This window comes from Chiloscyllium plagiosum, chromosome 28 (assembly GCF_004010195.1).
Source record: "Chiloscyllium plagiosum isolate BGI_BamShark_2017 chromosome 28, ASM401019v2, whole genome shotgun sequence".
Classification (NCBI taxonomy): Eukaryota; Metazoa; Chordata; class Chondrichthyes; order Orectolobiformes; family Hemiscylliidae; genus Chiloscyllium; species Chiloscyllium plagiosum.
In genome coordinates, this window is record NC_057737.1 from 15,293,187 (window position 1) to 15,312,541 (window position 19,355).

Consider the following 19,355-nt stretch of genomic DNA (forward strand, 5'->3'; position numbering starts at 1 on the left):
CTACTACATGGCACTGGTTGCAATCCTGAGATCACTACCTTTGGGGTCCTCCTCTTTAACTTCTCTCCTAACTCCCTGAAGTCTGCTTTCAGGACCTCATCTCATTTTTTTTACTTATATCGTTGGTGCCTATATGCACCACGATAACTGGCTGTTCACCCTCTCCTTTCAGAATGCTCTGCTGATCGGTGACATCCCTGACCTGAGCACCTGGGAGGCAACATACCATCCGAGAGTCTTGTTTCCAGCCACAGTACCGCCTATCTACTCCCCTACATTAGAATCCCCTATGACTATGGCCCTAAGAGTCTTTTTCTTGACCTTCTGAACAGCAGAGCCCGCCACGGAGGGAGATGATTGCAGGGAACACCTGCACTGCCTTCCTACTCTTCCTCTGCCTTTTGGTTACCCATTCACTGTTTCCCTCAGCAATTCTAACCTGTGGTGTGACCAATTCACTTAATGTGATATCCACAATCTCCTTAGCATTGCAGATGCTCCATAGTTAGTCCATCCACAACTCCAGAGCTGTCATATGGTCAAACAAGAGCTGCAGCTGGACATACTTCTTGCAAGTGTAAGAGTCAGTGATGTCAGCCACATCCTTGAGCTCCCACATCAAGTACGAGGAACATGCCACGTGTCTGAGGTCTCTTGCCATTGTAAGCCTTAGCTTTAACTCAATTAACTAATACCAAAAAATACACTTAAATATGTAAAAGTCAAATAAAACCTTCTTTTTCTTCTTCTTTTGATTCTTCTGATTTTCTTTCTGATTCTTAACCCTCAGATCTTTGGGCACACGGGCAGGACATCCCATGAGGTATTGGGATCCAGAGTATAGGATTTGCTTTCTGCTGCCACTCTGCCTCATCAATAAAGCTTTTAGACTTGAAGTGTGATGCAGCTTGATGGATAAGTTGCTGCCATTTTGATCCTTTGGTAGCAAGCCCCTCCCAGTCATTAATATCATGAAGTGCCGCATCACTTCAAGGAGACTTTCAGAGTGCCTCTGTTGTGCTTTCTTCATCTTCCCCTAAAAATACTAGCCACGCGAGATTAGAAAATAGGATCTGGTATGGAAGATGCTTTTTAGGTATCTGGACACAGTAGAGACCACTGTAGTTGATTTTGTAAAATTTTGTCTAAAAGCTTTAACAGATGACTTCAAGGGTCAAGAAAAGTTTCTCTCTCATACGTTCACTGTTACATATTCTAGGTCTCACTGCAGGACAGGTGGGTGACAACAATTGCTCTGCATGCTAGGTTGAAATTCCTAATTCTTTGCAGACCAAGACTGATTGGGAAAATCATGTTAGCAGGGAATTTCAGAATTATCAAGACACAAACCTTGTGTTTTGTTTTGGTGAATTATTCTGATGAATCTTATTCTCAAGCTGAAATGAGTCAACTTTTAATGTCTCACTCAACATTTCCCAGCTGGTTAGCTGCTATGGAAACACAAAATAAAGTCCACAATATTTTCCCTATTTAAACACTGAAATCGGTTGAGGGAAAACACTGGAAAGACTGGTTTCATATCACAGTCTGATGAGAGAGAGGTCACAGGTTGAGGATAACATCAGATGAATAGTTTCACCCCTGAGGCTGGCAGGAGTGGTGCAGAGTTGGCGAAAACTCTGGAAGATCTGGCTTCACCCCTGAAGCTGTGCAGATGAGGAAAATACTGAGAGGGAAACAAACCAAAAGAACTGCAGAGGTAAGAAATCAGAAATGAAAACAGAAAATGATAGAAATACCCAGGTCTGTCAGCACCTATGGAGAGAAAGCAGAGTTTACATTTCAGGTCCAATGGGTCACATTAACTCGTTTTTTCAGTCCAAAAAACACTGGGAGGGCTGGAAGCTGCAGAGTTGGAGGAAAGGCTGGTTTGAAATTAGGCTGCAGAGTTGGAGAGTACACTGGAAAGACTGGCTTCACGACTGAGCCTGCAGAGTTGGAGAAGACTGAAAACAGGTTCACTTCACCGGTGACCCAGCGGCTCCAGTCCTGAAGCCTGGGCGAGACAGGAGTTGCGGGAATGCGCAGGCGTGGGTGCGTGCGTGCGGACGCTCGAGCCGAAACAGTTTGAACGTCGCCCGCGCCTGCGCCTGCGCAGGAAGTTGTCGCCAACTCATTGGAGAAGGCAATGGAGAAATACCAGAAGATGAAGGTGGTGGGAAGGGGAGCTTTTGGGTGAGATTGTTGTGCGGATTCCGGGTAGTTTCCCAGCCTGAATTGACGGCCTTTGGAGTTAAGAAGTGGCCGCGGGTTACAGCTTTCTGTCTTGGCTGGCTTCCTGAGAATGATTCGCAATCAAATCGTGAAATAATGACCTGTGGAATTTAGCATGAGTTCAGTAATCGAAATTGGAATAAACAGTGCATAGCATCGCTTATGGTGATCCTGAAACTGCAAATAGACATTTTAAAGGAAAGTAACGCTGGTTCACTTATGTTCTTTACGTAAAGAAATCTGCCATCCTTAACCATATCAATGTCTTAAATTGCTCTCTGATGTAGCCTAGTAAGCTTACCACCACTTCTGAAGGCACAATTTGGGATGGGATATAACTGGACTTGCCAGTGATGTCTGTAATCCCATGAATGGGGCAAAATATTTTTCATCTTGTGGATGCATTGTATTTGCAGAGCACTTTTTGTTTACAATACTGGACATTGCATAGTTCTTTGCAGTCAGTGAGGTGCCTTGAAGTACAGTTCCTGTTATATAAGAGACATAACAGTCAATTTGCACACAGTGAGCTCTCACGAACAGCAATGTGAGGATGATCTTATAGTATGAATTTTACTGTTGTCTGAGGGATAAAAGTTGGCCAGGATTTTGGGGAGAACATTCCTGCTCTTTTTTGGAGATAATGTCATGGGATTACAGAATAGGTAGATGGGATCTTGGTTTAATGGCTCATTCCAAAGTCAGTACCTTTGCCAGAACAGTACTTAAAAGCTAAATACTGTGGATGGTGGAAATTTGAAATGAAGACAAAGTGTTGGAGGAAGCTTGAGGAACAGCACCTCAATTTCACTTTTAGCACTTCACAGCTTCTCACTATTAACTCCTAAAACTTCAGAACATGACTACTGTCCTCTGTTTTTCTTATATTCCCCACCTACCCCCCAGTGGTGTCTTGTTTGTGTCTTGTTGACTTTGCTGCACATTTACACCTGCTTTACATCTCTACTTTCCTTTGTCACCATTAGCACTTCCTTTATTTTTTGCTTGGACACTCACAATCTGGCAGCATCTGTGGAGAGAGGAACAGAGTTAATGTTTCGAATCCAGTGTGACTCTTCTTCAGAACACCTGTTGTGTTTCGCCAGTTTTTTTTATGTTGGTTTCAGATTTCCAGCATCAAGTAGAAACAGGATTTTGCTTTTGTTCTCCTTATAAACTGTTCCATTCACTCCTCCTCCTCTGTTAGCAGGAGAAAATCCACTATTTTCTAACCCCTTCAGTTCTGAAGAAGAGTTGTTGAACTTGAAACATCAATTCTGTTTCTGTCTTCATAGATACTGTTAAAATCACACAACACCAGGTTATCTTTGAACATGTTTATTTGGAAGTACTAGCTTTCGGACTGCTACTCCTTCATCAGGTAGCTATTGCCAGACTTCCTGATTTTACTCCATCAGTACAGTGATGGAATATCAGCCTTGATTTTTATGTTTACTCCCTGGAGTGGGCTTTCAATCTGGAGCTTTGACTCAGAGACTACTACATGGGAATGGTAATACAGAAAGAACGAGGAAATTTAAACTGTGATATTGGAAATTGTGTTGCAGATTGTTCAAGGACTTGAGAAAGAAATGTTGATCCTTATGTTGGTCTGTGTTCAATGGGCTAGTACAGATGGGGAAGAGCTTCAGTCCTCTTCAGGCTAGTTCTATTTAAATGTTAACACAGCTCTTTTGGATACAGTGGGTTTGTTGTATGTTTCCTGTACATTGTGTTCTCACCTGTTGTTCCAACAAGCAGCAATCACTTTGCATACTCATAATCATAGAACCACCCAACAAGAAATCCTATTCAAACCACATTTATCAATGATCTTTTGACTGATGTTGCTCTGTCATTATTATATTCTGAAAGATTGCTTTTTGCCAGTTCAGCGTGAAATAATGCATGAAATGTTAACATGTATCTCTTCATGGAATCTCTAATGTACTGAGCACCTTTAGCTTTTTTTCATTTTGTGTTTTTGATGTTTGACTGCAGCCATTTATTGCCACTTCTTGTTTCTAGAAAAAATCTCAAGAATACACCTTGGGAGTACCTTTGCCCATATTATTGATGAGCAGAGAGAGGGAGTGCCATACTTCCAATGCTACTGAATATTAATCCCAAGTATCCCAAGAGTATTCTGGTGATGTAGGTTCAAATTCCATCACAACAGATGATGAAATACGAATATAATTAATAAAATCTATAAATATAAGTTGTCTAATGGTGATCATTGGATGATTGTTGATTGTCGTAAAAACCCATCTGGTTTGCTCATGCCCTTTAGGGGAAGGAAATCTTCCATCCTAATGTTGTCTGCTCTTTCTATGACTCCAGATCCTCAGCAAGTGGTTAGTTTTTAACCATTCTTTGAAAGCAAGTCAATCAATTATATTTTAACTGCTACAAAATCTGATAAAAAGAGTTGAACTGAATGGAAAAGCAGGCAGTGATGCAAAATTAGAGAGCCAAATGATGTTGTCTGTAAGGTATGAGTCTGTGAGGTGTCCCAGCCACTGCTATCACTGTTTCTGGATACAAACTGTCAGACCAGACATTTTGTCCACTGCAGATGATAGCACAGTGGTAAACAGTCAGGAAGCCCTAGGAGTCCTCAATAATGACACCACTGGATCTTGTGGCATTTCATGGCATCAGGTAAAATATGGGCAAGATTACCGCCTACTTCACTCCCTTCGGCTGATTAATTAGTAATCAGTGATCCCCTGGGTTGAATACAATTTGAAGGATGCACTGAGGGAGGCAAAGTCTCAGAATGCATTGTGTTTGGGGATGTGGATGGTGAATTCTGGATGGAATGCACTTTGGATTCAAATGTTCATTCCCAAAAATGACTTGGTAGTACTCCAATATTGAGCTGGCTAAGTCCTAAGGGCAAAACTGTTTACTGAGCCAATGACAGGTGGTAAGGGAACCAAGAAGGGGGAAGACATATTTGACCACAGCCTAACCAATCTATCTGTAGCAGATACATCTGTCTATGTCATCAGTAGGAGTGACCACCTAACAGTCCTTGTGAAGACAAAGCCCCAACTTTGCATACTTCCCATCATGTTGTATGGTACCACTTTGGTGCTCAATGGGGTAGATTTCGTAAAGATCTAGGAATTCAAGACAGGACATCATGAAGCGCAGTGGTTCATTAACAGTAGCAGGAGAATTGTACTGAAACACAATCTGTTAGCATATGGCCTGGCTTATCCCATACTCTGCGATTACCATCAAGCCAGGGATTCAATGAAGAGTGCAGGAGGGCATGCCAAGAACATTACAAAGCAAACTTAATAATGAGGTGGCAACCTGGTGAAGTTACAACCAGGGCAAGGACAGGAATACTGGACCCATTCTGGTCTTGGCCTGGGCCCCCAACCTGAGCACAGTGCACCCTTAGGATTTGGAGCTCAGTTATTGGGCCTTGAGAGCTCCCTGCCTTGGGTTCTGACTACAGCACAAGATGACTAACATGTCAAGCAGTGGAAGTAGCACGTAATATACAGGGCCACGAAATCCCACAACAAATGGATCTGACCTAAGTTCTTCAGTCCAGCTTCATCAAGTCACGAATGATGGTGGATAGTTTAATAATCTTCAGGAGGAGGACGCTCTACAAATATTTCCATTCTTCATATGGGTGAAGTCTACAACATCAGTGTAAAAGCCAAGACTGAAGCATGTGCAACCATCTCCAACCAGAAGTGTTGAGTGGATGATCCATCTTTGGTCTCCTGCAGTCACCAGCATCACATATGCCAATCTTTAACCAAGTTGATTCATTCCTCGTAATTTCAGGAAATTGCTCAGAGTATTGAATACTGAAAAGGTTATGGTGAGTAACAAGTTGAATAATAGTAATTAAGATCTGTGTTCAGGAACTAGCTGTGCCTTTAGCCACACTGTTCCAGAAAGCTATAATGCTGGCATCCATCTAGCAATGTGGAAAACTTCCCAAGTATGCCCTGCCTACAAAAAGCAGGACAAAGCCAACTTAACCAAAAATCATTTAATCCATCAACAGCAAAGTAATGGAAGGTGACAGTGCTATCAAGTGTCATTTAATCAACAATAACCAGTTCACTGACTCTCAGTTTGGATTCTGCCAGGCACATGCATCTTCTGACCTCATTGTTACTTCATTTCAAATGTAGACAAAAGGGAGGCTTACTGTTCTTGACATTAAGGTGGAATTTGACTGAGTGTAGCATTAGGGAGCCCCAGCAAAATGGAGCCAATGGGAATTGGGAGAAAACACTTCACTGTTTGGAATCCTATCTAGCACAAAGGAACATGGTAGTGTTGCTGGGGGCCATTATCTTAATCATAGGAATAGCAAGAGCAATAGACTCTCAAAGTGGGGTCCTAGACCCAAACTTTTAGGCTGCTTCATCAATGACTTTCCCTCCATTGTAAGAGGTGGAGATGCTCACTGATGATTTCGCTGTATTCAACATCATTTGTGATTCCTCAATGCTTGATCGGTGATTGTCCAATTGTAGCAAGATGTGCACAATATCCAGGCTTGCATTACATAAGTTGCAAGAAACATTCATGCCAACCAAGTACCAGGTAATAACTATCTCCAACAAGAGAGAATGCCTCATGACATTCCATAACATTACCATGCTGAATTCTCCATTATACAACTTTGTACCAGTCACATGCATACTATGGAAATGGGCAGTTCAGAGATTCAAATTTCTGCAACGAATAACTCATCTCTTGACTCCTAAAGCTTGTCCACCATCTACAAGACACAAGTCAGAAACATCGTGGAATGCTGTCCATGTGTCTGGGAGGTTGCAGCTCCAACAACACGTAAAGCTCAACACAATTGGCACCTCCTTCAACATTCACCAATAACACAGTGAAAACAGGATGTACTATCTACAAGGAGCAACACTTCAACTCACCAAAAATCCTTTGATGGCATCATCCAAACCTGCAACCTTTGCCACCTAGAAAGAGAAGGCCAGAGATGCAAAGGAATGCAATCATCAGCAAATTCCTCTCCAAGCCATGCCCGGATTATCCTGCCTTTGAACTAAATAGCTGTTCCTTCACTGTCATGGGGCTAAAATCTAGGAGCTCTTTCTATAATAGCACATGTCCATATATCCCATGGATTAAAGTGGCTCAATAAGGCAGGTCACCACCACCTTCCCAGAGGGCAGTTATGCATGGGCAATAACGTTGACCTAGCTAGCAATGTCCTCATCCCATGAATGAATTAAAAAAGAACTAATTTAGCTGAATTGGATTTAACCTTGTGTTAAAGTAATTTATTGGAAATTTTTTAACAATTCAGTATTGGGTTACGTTTGTATTTCAGTCAAACCAGAACAGAATGGCACTCTACGCTTGGGCTTTTATAGTGTTAGGCCATTGAAATCTGAATCGCTGATTGAAAGTTCATATAAAAAAAACTGAAGTTGATTTTCTAAAAGTTCACATCAGGGTAATCTAGACACAGGAGTCAACATAGTTCAGATATCTGATAGCATGAGGTGCTTAATCCTATGACACAGATTGCTTTTTGACTTGAAAGAGCCCTTTTGCAACCTCAGGATTATACCTCAGCAATTTTGAAGTATAGTTACAGTTCTGTGGTTAGGTGCGGTTTACCAGCAGTAAACCTACACTAACATTTAGAAAAGATAATCTATGTTAATGTTGGTTTAGGGATGAATATTGGCCAGGACAGCAAACTTGCAGCTTGTCAAGTAGTCTAATGGGATCTTTTGCATCTGCCTGAGCAGACAGATATGCCCTCAGTTTATATACTGCTCTGAAAATCGATATCCCTTGCAACACAGCACACTTAACAATGCACAATCTAATAGTGGCATTCAAACTGTCATGCCTCACTGGGATAGCTCCACTATTCCTCGAGTCATCACAGAAGTTGAAGATTTTTAAAAATTCAGAGTACCAAAGGCTGAAAAAAAGTTCCCTAATTTACCTGTCTTTTAGAGCCAAGTTGACTGAAAGCATGGATCAGATTTCTGTACTTAACTTATATCACTGTACATTATATATCAGTTTTCTTTTAGTTTGCTTATCTGATGTTGGTGTTGTAGGCGAGGTCAGAATTTATTACCAATTCTTAATTGCCCAGAAGAGCAGTTAAGAATCAACATCATTGCTATGTCTAGATTAGAGTGGTGCTGGAAAAGCACAGCAGGTCAGGCAGCATCCGAGGAGCAGGAAAATCGGATTAGAGCAGTAGTGGGATTTTAACTTATGTCCCAGTACATCAGAAGCAGAAAGGACATTTGGATGGTTTTTTACAAGATTCAGTAATAGATTCATGGCCACCATTATTGGGACTAGCTTGGTGATCCGGATTTATTAATTCAGTTCAAGATCCCCCAGCTGTCATAGTGAGATTTGAACCCACTCAGTGCAAGCATCAGCTAGGGTCTCTGGACTACGAGTCTAGTTACATGCCTTCTGTGCCGCCATCTCTCTTTGTTGTAACAAGTTGCACCTTTTGAATCAGGTGTAAGCAGATTTTTAACAGTGTGCAAAGTTCATAATTATTGTTGAAAAGTGTTCCTGACCCTTAAACTGTTATGTTGTAGAATGTCAGTTTTTTTTCATAACAATATTATGATGTTAAAGGTGTAATTTAAAAAAAAAGTTTGTCATGAAATTTCAGCTACCTTAATCTCCTGTATGCCCCAATCATTCTTTCACTCTATGTAAAATGTAGTTAAAACTCAAAGGTGTCATTACAATTTTTGCTTCTTGGTTTTCTGATTGAGAATATTTCTTATAATTACCTGTTTGATGTTATCAAGCTTGATGCTTGGAGAGCTCCTTGAATTGGCTGTTATTCAAACTAACATTGGGAAAGGAAAAATTCACTTCACAGAGACTGCTAGATGTTTTGAGATCTCTTTCTTTAAGGTCAATGGTGAGCACTGTTACTTTGCTGACTGAAATCTGGGTTTAATATGCTAAAATAATAATCTGCATATTGGTGTGGCACTACAACAATACACTTTTTCAGGAAACTTTCGGCCTAAGGCCATGGATCATTTATAGTGTGCAAATTCAGGAAATCTGACCCATGTAACTCTGACAACTCACTTATATTCCCAGTGTTTATTACATCAACCAATTTTAAATTGTGGCGATGGAGAATTCGAAAGGACTTTTCTTAACCCTGATTCCACATTAATGGGTACTTTCTAAGTCTGGGCACTAAGTGCAAGAGCCTGATGTTTGATTTATGTTTATAATTTATATTGTATAAAATGGAAAAAGTAATTTAAATTTTAAAGTTGAAGTTTTTTCACTGCTGTGGTGAACAATGCATGATTTTCCATCTATTCACTGTAGTGAGCAATAGAGCAGAAAACCTTAGTCTCAATGGCTGGTGAGACACAATGGTATTCAGCACGTGTTGTTGATTTATAGCATTGGTGGCTTTGAAATTGGAAGGGCAAAGGGCACACTGCATTTAATGTTATGTGCACTTGTCCATTTATATGTTTTTTTTAGTATTGTCCATCTGTGTTTGCGGAAGGCTGACCAAAAACTGGTGATCCTTAAACAAATTCCCGTCGAACAGATGACTAAAGATGAGAGACTGGCTGCTCAGAATGAATGCCAAGTGCTGAAACTCCTCAACCATCCAAACATAATTGAATACTATGAAAACTTCCTGGAGGACAAGGCACTAATGATAGCCATGGAATACGCGCCAGGTATATAAGGATTGATAAGGTGAAATTATTATTGAGTAGTGCCTTCTCAGCTTGTATGATTTAGTTGTGATGCCTCATTTATTTGAGTTGCCTGCTAATAGTCAAAGTCTAGGATTACATACCGGTGGTGGCAAGGGATTGGTGCAGAAGTATAATATTCAACTCTTTTATAGCCTTTTGCGTCTTGCAGTTAGATCATGATCAATCATTACCTCAACTCCATCTACTACTTTGGTTCCATATCTTATTTTTCTACTAAAATCTTACCTATATGTTTCTTTGCTTTAGAAAGCTTGTCTCGATGCTCAGCTTTAAGGTAATCCCATTGAACCATTGTGAAGGAGGTTTAGTTTAGCCTTACAACCAATAGATCTATTGAACAATAGGGCACATTTGAAGGTCAGCATCAGCAAAGCATTTACTTGTGATTTCCTTGCATTGATGTTCACTGGTACCCCAGTAAAGCCTGCAGAGACCAATGATGTAAAAAGAACACATAGGCGAACTTAAAGCACAGCTCATCCAATTGAACTCGGTGAAAAGCAAAATATTGCAGATGTTCAAAAACAGAAAATGCTGGACAAACTCAGGTGAGGCAGCATCTGTGGAGAGAGAAGTAGAGTTGATGTTTGTCTATGACCTTTCATCAGAATTGGATATTGATTAATAAAATGAAAGTAACTGATATTAATCAGCTGCATTGTGATGACCAGGTCAGATTTATTAAAAGTGTTCTGCACTTGCTAAATAATATACTATGTTGAGAGTTGGGTGCTGGAAAAGAACAGCAGGTCAGGCAGCATCCGAGGAGCAGGAGAATAAACATTTTGGGTAACAGCCCTTCATCAGTGTGTTGCTTCTCCTGCTCCTCGGATGCTGCCTGACCTGCTGAACTTTGCCAGCACCCCACTCTCAATTCTGATCTCCAGCTTCTGCACTCCTCACTTTCTCCTAAATAATATACTGTGGTTAGGCTGGATAGATGCAGTGGATTGGAACACTGCCCTTTTATCTTTTGTTATTTTATTTGAATCTATTGCTTCCTGTCTCTAAGTGGTCTACATGAGCTAGTGTGTGAGATTTGCGCAATTTGTCAAGATTTAAATGCAGCCAGCATGTAAGAAGTAGGAAGTTTGTCATATTTGGAACTGGTTGTTTGGGGATGATGGAATGGAAGGCAAAAGTGTAAAGTTCAATAGTCCATTAAAGAGATACATGGAGAAGGGAAGTATTGAGTATCCATTTACAGTACTGGCACAATTGTCACAAAATGGTTTCACTTAGCAGGAACACTACAGTGAAGGTATAATTGTAGGCAGAGCCAGAGCCTGATCTAGCACCTGGTTGAGACTTGTGGAAGAAAGAATTCTCAGCCCACCTCACTTCAGAGTTAGGTAGAGTCTCAATCTGGTTTTACACATTGCAGGGGGACAAAGTTTGTGAGAAGATTTGTAGCTCGGGTGCTCGTTGTTGTGGTTCTGTTCGCCGAGCTGGGAATTTGTGTTGCAGACATTTCGTCCCCTGTCTAGGTGACATCCTCAGTGCTTGGGAGCCTCCTGTGAAGTGCTTCTGTGATGTTTCCTCCTGCGTTTATAGTGATTTGTATCTGCCGCTTCCGGTTGTCAGTTCCAGCAGACAGCTGGAACATCACAGAAGCGCTTCACAGGACGCTCCCAAGCACTGAGGATGTCACCTAGACAGGGGACGAAACGTCTGCAACACAAATTCCCAGCTCGGCGAACAGAACCACAACATTGCAGGGGGAAGTAATAACAACCGAATGCAACTTTTAAATTTGCAGTGTAGATGTACTGCCTATAGTGCAAATTCACCCATAACTAAGAGAAAGCTAACTAAAGAAAATGCTTTGTAAACCATCCTAGAGTACGGAAATATCCTTGTTGAACTTGATGTCTTGAGAGTTATTGTTAGTCATTCACTCGTGTTTTTTGATTTCAGGAGGTACTTTGGCTGACTATATCCAGAAACGCAACTCCCTGTTAGATGAAGAGACCATCTTGCACTTCTTTGTACAGATCCTTTTGGCCCTCCATCACGTGCATAACAAGCTTATTTTGCACCGTGATCTGAAAACACAGAATATCCTACTTGATAAGTATCAAATGATAGTGAAGATCGGTGATTTTGGTATCTCGAAGATTCTAAGCAGCAAAAGTAAAGCCTACACAGTAAGATTACCTTTTTGGGTCATCACCAACAATAACTTATAATTATATAGCATCTTTTACTGCGCTGTAATATTCTACTTCTATGTTCTTGATGCTCATAAGGGGGAGAAAAAGCTGGATAGTATGGCGATGACCAAAATCAAAGTGTTTGAGGAGACTTTTGGAATTGGTGAGGTAAAAAACATGTTCAGGCAGTGGTTTGTAGACTATCGAGTTCAAAAATGCTACACCACCAAAAATGCTACGCTTCTGTGATGTTTCCAGCTGTCTGCTGGAACTGACAACCGGAAGCGGCAGATACAAATCACTATAAATGCCGGAGGAAACATCACCGAATGCAATTAAGGTTAGAGTTGGAAAGCCAAAGGCCATTGCCATTTAGTGGTTGAAGGAGATTTGAAATTAAGAGGCAACAGGTAAATGAGAATGGATTTATTCTAGAAAGGTATTGAAGGTAAGGACAGAAGTGATAGAGGTACCAGATTAAGTGTATGTGAAATGGAAGTGTTGATGAACAAATATTGATTGATTCAGAATTTCAATTACTTATTTAGACATGTTCTAAAAACTATTTTTGATGAGATCGACAAACTGGGAGGCTGCGTGAGACTAAGCATGGAACACAAATGCCATCGATGCTGTATTTAAGAGGCTTTTCAATTTGGAAAGCATCTTGTGGTGTATCTCTGCTCTCACAGCCAAGAAAACGAATTCAACAAGATGTTATACTTTTTTTCAAAAGTGTACTCTATTCATGAAATTTATAAAGTAATGTTTCCACATATGTGGCATCACTTCATTGAAAGATCAGCATTTCTTGCCCAACCCTAATTTCCCAGAGTGCAGTTAAGGCAAGTATATTGTGTTGGTCTGGAGTCACATGTTGGCCAGACCAGGTTAGGATGGCACATCTCCTTCCTTGAAGGTCATTTGTGAACGAGATAAGTCTTTCTGATAATCAAAAGTGGTCTCTTGGTTAACCTCAGGCTAACCTTCTTTTATTTCGGATTTTTATTTGGATTCAAATTTAAATCTGATTTGGTAGAAATCAAGCCCATGTCTCAGCACATTAGCTTGGGGTTCTGGATTATTAGTCTAGTGATGTTCCCAGCAGACCACTGTTTCCCCACTTCATAACAGTTCAAAAGTAACGGTATATGAAATGTGAAACAGAACAGTTCTTTTCAGTATAGTACAGTATTGGGCCCTCTAAAGTCCTAATTACATATACAATTACAGCTTTTTAAGATTTTTATTCATTATTTTCTGGGATATATGTGTTACTCACTAAGCCAGCATTTGTTGCCCATTACCTTTTTAGAAGGTTATAGTTGACATTGTTGTAAAAGTTGATCATATGCTCTCGAGGTAACATCATTAATACTTTTCAGAGGGCTAGTTTTCCCCACTAAGTGGAATGAGTTAGATGTTCTGCAGTGAGTAACTTACCTCTGACTCCCCAAACCAGTCCACCATATACAAGGCACATGTCAGGAGTGTGAGGGAATGTTGCCTGTTGATTGCAGCTTGAACAACATTCAAGGAAGCTTGACACAATTCAGAACAAAGCAGCCCACTTGATTGGCAGCACATCCGCAAAGATTCAGTGCCTCCACCATCGACACTTGGTAGCAACAGTGTGACCAGTCTACTGTGCACAGCAGCAACTCACCAAAGCTCTTTCAGCAAGATCTTCCAATCCCATTTTTATCATCCAGAAGAACATGGGCAAGCAGATACATGAGAATGGCACCACTTGCAAGTTCGGCTCCAAACCACTCATCATCCTGACTTGGAAATATATTGCTGTTCCTTCACTCTCGCAGGGCCAACATCTTAAACCTGCACTCCCTTACCACATTATGGGTCTAGCTGCAGCAAATAGTCTGCAGTGGTTCAAGAAGACAGGTCACTACCACCATCTCAAGGGTAGTAAGGATGGGCAATAAGTGCAGGCACAGTCAGTAATGCATGCATTCCTTAACGAATAAAACTCAGTCAGCAGCAAACATCTGCATTCTGACTAAACTTAAAATCTCATCCTTTCAAATTTCAAGTTGCTGCATGGCATTACTTGTTTCAATATCTTATTATCACCTCCATCTCTAAACCCTTCACTTACCTTATTTGCTTTTTGAGCATCCCTCTGGTTTTAGTTGCTCCACCATTTAAGTTGTGCCTTCAGCTGCCTGTACCGCAGTGTCTGGAATCCTCTCCCAAAATCTCTCCAAGTCTCTATCTCTCATTCTTTCTTTAAGATGTTTCTTTGACCAAGCTTTTGCATTATCATATCTTATATGGATGAGCATCTAATTTTTCTTAACAATGTTTTGTGAAGTTTCTTGGTACATTTTGATATGTTAAAGGTGCTGTATAACTATAAGATCTTGATTCATAGAAGTTTTTAAATTATTTAAAATGATGACTTCTCTGTCACATAGTTGAAACATATTTCATCACCTTCTACAAAATATCTTCTTCTAAACATCCTGATTATTTTAAATGTATGCTCTCTGCCTTTCAATAAGCTGTTTTCTGCTTTTTGTGTTTGAGTTGAAGCCATTAACTGAACTAACACAAGGTCACCATTTGCTCTTTGAATCTATAGAGATCCTGATCCAATTGTAATGGTTGACAGGTTCTCTTTGCTGTTGGCAAAGTTTAATAATTGACCGAGCTTGTATTTAGAAAGCCTTTGAAATGCAGCACCTTTTCTTTGCTTTAGAACATGCAGACTGCCAAGACTTCAGTCGTGCCAAAATGATTTTGTGTACAAGCCAAAATAAGCACTTTATCCTTGAATTGAAACTGATTTATTCTCGAGCAAAATAGTCTGGATGCTAGAAGTGTGAAATAGAACAGAAAGTGATGGAAAAACTTAACAAATCTGACACTTTCTGTGGAGAGAATGAAAGACTTAATGGGCTACATTCTACGGGTAGTTCACAGGCAGGTAGACCTATAAATTAAGGCGCTGTGATATCAGTGCCTACTCATTACATATTCACGTTCCTTAGTGTGAAATCCAGTTCAACATTTCTGATTTGTGACTTATTATCAGAATTTATTCAGATGTCCTGGGGAGTGTTGCTGACAAAATGGAATCACAGGTAGATCGGATAGTGAAGAACGCGTTTGGCATGCTTTCCTTTATTGGTCAGAGCATTGAGTATAGGCGTTGGGAGGTCATGTTGGGAGGACATTGGTTAAGTCATTTTTGGAATATTGTGTGCAATTGTGGTCTCCCTCCTCTTGGAAGGATGTTGTGAAACTTGAAAGGGTTTAGAAAAGATTTACTAGGTTGTTGCCAGGGTTGAAGGGTTTGAGCTAGGCTAAATGGGCTGGTGCTGTTTTCCCTGGAATGTCGGAGGCTGAGGGGTAACCTTATAGAAGTTTATAAAATCATGAGGGGCATGGATAGGGTAAACAAACAATGTATTTTCCCTCAGTTGGAGAAGTCCAGAACTAGGGGGCATAGGTTTAAAGTGAGAGGGGAAAGATTTAAAAGGGACCTGAGGAGCAACATTTTCACACAGAGTGATGTGTGTATGGAATGAGCTGCCAGAGAAAGTGGTGGAGGGTGGTACAATTACAACATTTAAAAAGGCAGTGGGATGGGTTTATGAATAGGAAAGGTTTAGAGGAATATGGGCCAAATACTGGCAAATGGGACTAAATTTATCAAGGATATTTGATCGGCATGGATGAGTTGGACCAAAGAGTCTGTTTCCACGCTGTATATCTCTATGACTCTATGAATCAGCATAAAGAAAGTTTCCATATAATGGGTACAAGAGGACACTCTCAAACTAATGCTAAAAGTATGTGTAATTACAATGGTTTGGTTTAGTTTACTTCATGTCAGTCACCAGTATTATTATGGACAATTGGTAAACTTTTGCGTTTGTGTTCACAATTGCATTTAATTCTGATCACCACATTACAGGAAGGATGTGGATGGTTTGGAGAGGATACAGAAGAGGTTTGGCAGAATGCTGCTTGGATTAGAGGGTATGAGCTATAGAGAAGCTAGAAAAACTCAAGTTGTTTTCCCTGGAGCAGTGGAGGTCCAGGGGAGACTTAATAAAAGTCTATAAGATTATGAGTTGCATCGGTAGAGTTGATGGTCAGAAGTTTTATCCTCTCCACCCTGCCCAGAGCTGAAATATTTAAAACTGCATTTAAGGTTAGAGGGTGAAAGTTCAAAGAGGAAGACTGAGGGGTCACCTTATCGAGGTTTATAAAATCATGAAAGGCATTGATAGGGTAAAGAGACAAGGTCTTTTCCCCCGGGAGGGGGAGTCCAAAATGAGACGGCATAGGTTTATGATGCGAGGGGGATGACTTAAAGGGAATATAAGGGGCAAATCTTTCGGAATGATGTGAGTATGGAATGAGCTGCAGAGGAAGTGTTGGAGGCTGGTACAATTACAACATTTAAAAAGGCAGGGGGATGGGTATATGAATGGGAAGTGTTTATAGGGATATGGGCCAAGTGCTGGCAAACGGAACTAAAGTAATTTAGGATATCTGGTTGGCTTGGATGAGTTGGACCGAAGTGTTTGTTTTCGTGCTGTACATCTCTCTGTCTCTGTGTTAATCATCTCTTGTTTTTTATGGCACTTTGGTATACCAAATAAAGTACATAGGTATGTAGGCCTAGGTATATAGGCCATTTAGCACATTAAGCTGACCCTGTCATTCAATATGACTATGGATAATCAAACACTTTCTGTTCAGTTTGCTTTAGAAGTTTACTTCAGTCATTGTTACCATTGACTTACAAGAAATAATAACGGGTCAGTATGACTGATCTTTAATGCATGCATGGCTGAGGAGCTTGTTTATGGGGGAAGGATTCACATTTTTGGATCATTGGAATCTCTTTTGGGGTAGAAGTGACCTGTACAAGAAGGATGGATTGCAACTAAATTGGAATGGGACTAATATACTGGCAGGCAGATAGGCTAGAGCTGTTTAGGTGGATTTAAACTAGTAAGGTGGCGGGGTGGGACCCAGGGAGATAGTGAGGAAAGAGATCAATCTGAGCCTAGTACAGTTGAGAACAGAAGCGAGTCAAATAGTCAGGGCAGGCAGGGACAAGGTAGGACTAATAAATTAAGCTGCATTTATTTCAATGCAAGGGACCTAACAGCGAAGGCAGATGAACTCAGGGCATGGTTAGGAACATGGGTCTGGGATATCATAGCAGTTATAGAAACATGACTCAGGGATGGGCAGGTCTGGCAGCCTAATGTTCCAGGATACAAATACTACAGGAAGGATAGAAAGGGAGGCAAGAGAGGAGGGGGGGGGAGGTTGCATTTTTGATAAGGGATAGCATTATAGCTGTGCTGAGGGAGGATATTTCCGGTAATACATCCAGGGAAGTTATTTGGGTGGAACTGAGAAATAAGAAAGGGATGATCACCTTATTGGGATTGTATTATAGACCCCCTAATAGTCAGAGGGAAATTGAGAAACAAATGTGTAAGGAGATCTCCGCTGTCTGTAAGAAAAATAGGGTGGTTATGGTAGGGGATTTTAACTTTCCAGACATAAATTGGGACTGCCATAGTGTTAAGGGTTTAGATGGAGAGGAATTTGTTGGACTGCCATAGTGTTAAGGGTTTAGATGGAGAGGAATTTGTTAAGTGTGTATAAGACAATTTTCTGCTTCAGTATGTGGATGTACCTACTAGAGAAGATGCAAAACCTGAATTACTCTTGGGAAATAAGGCAGGGCACGTGACTGAGGTGTCAGTGGGGGAGCACTTTGGGGCCAGCGACCATAATTCTATTAGATTTAAAATAGTGATGGAAAAGGATAGACCACATCTAAAAGTTAAAATTCTAAATTGGAGAAAGGCCAATTTTGACGGTATTAGGCAAGAACTTTCAAAAACTGATTGGGTGCAGATGTTCGCAGGTAAAGGGATGGCTGGAAAATGGGAAGCTTTCAGAGATGAGATAACGCGAATCCAGAGAAAGTATATTCCTGTTAGGGTGAAAGGAAAGGCTGGTAGGTATAGGGAATACTGGATGACTAAAGAAATTGAGAGTTTGATTAAGAAAAAGAAGGAAGCATATGTAAAGTATAGACAGGATAGATCAAGTGAATCCTTAGAGTGTAAAGGAAGTAGGAGTATACTTAAGAGGGAAATCAGGAGGGCAAAAAGGGGACATGAGACAGCTTTGGCAAATAGAATTAAGGAGAACCCAAAGAGATTTTACAAATACGTTAAGATATAAGGGTAACTAGGGAGAGAATAGGGCCCCTCAAAGATCAGCAAGGCAGCCTTTGTGTGGAGCCGCAGAAAATGGGGGAGATACTAAATGAGTATTTTGCATCAGTATTTACTGTGGAAAAGGATATGGAAGATATAGACTGTAGGGAAATAGATGGTGACATCTTGCAAAATGTCCATATTACAGAGGAGGAAGTGCTGGATGTCTTGAAACGAATAAAAGTGGATAAATCCCCAGGACCTGATCAGGTGTACCCAACAACTCTATTGGAAGCTAGAGAAGTGACTTCTGGGCCTCTTGCTGAGATAATTGTATCATCAATAGTCATAGGTGAGATGCCTGAAGACTGGAGGTTGGCTAACATGGTGCCACTGTTAAAGAAGGGCGGTAAGGACAAGCCAGGGAACTATAGACCAGTGAGCCTGATGTCGGTGGTGGGCAAGTTGTTGGAGGGAATCCTGAGGGACAGGGTGTACATGTATTTGGAAAGGCAAGGACTGATTAAGGATAGTCAACATGGTTTTGTGCATGGGAAATCATGTCTCACAAATTTAATTGAGTTTTTTGAGGAAGTAACAGAGATGATTGAGGGCAGAGCAGTAGAGTTGATCTATATGGACTTCTGTAAGGCGTTCGACAAGGTTCTCTCTGGGAGACTGATGAGCAAGATTAGATCTCACGGAATACAAGGAGAACTAGCCATTTGGATACAGAACTGGCTGGAAGGTAGAAGACAGAGGGTGGTGGTGGAGGGTTGTTTTTCAGACTCGAGGCCTGTGACCAGTGGAGTGCCACAAGGATCGGTGCTGGGTCCTCTACTTTTTGTCATTTACATAAATGATTTGGATGCGAGCGTAAGAGGTACAGTTAGTAAGTTTGCAGATGACACCAAAGTTGGAGGTGTAGTGGATAGCGAAGAGGGTTACCTCAGATTACAACAGGATCT

General features: G+C 40.8%; 1 protein-coding gene across 5 annotated transcripts in view; it reads left to right on the forward strand.

The window, feature by feature from the left end:
• The first annotated feature begins 2,133 nt into the window (after positions 1–2,133).
• Positions 2,134–19,355, forward strand: part of nek8 (NIMA-related kinase 8) — a 119,776-nt gene continuing 102,554 nt past the window's right edge. For 4 of the 5 annotated variants that reach the window (XR_006315785.1, XR_006315786.1, XR_006315787.1 and 1 more), the window contains exons 1-3: positions 2,134–2,196; positions 9,766–9,971; positions 11,931–12,160. Coding sequence is in view for 1 of the 5 variants with exons in the window: in XM_043718394.1 (XP_043574329.1) it covers positions 2,150–2,196; positions 9,766–9,971; positions 11,931–12,160 (483 nt within the window). In the remaining 4 variants the exon portion in view is untranslated. The remainder of the gene's footprint in view (positions 2,197–9,765; positions 9,972–11,930; positions 12,161–19,355) is intronic. The other variant, XR_006315788.1, reaches the window with a different exon arrangement.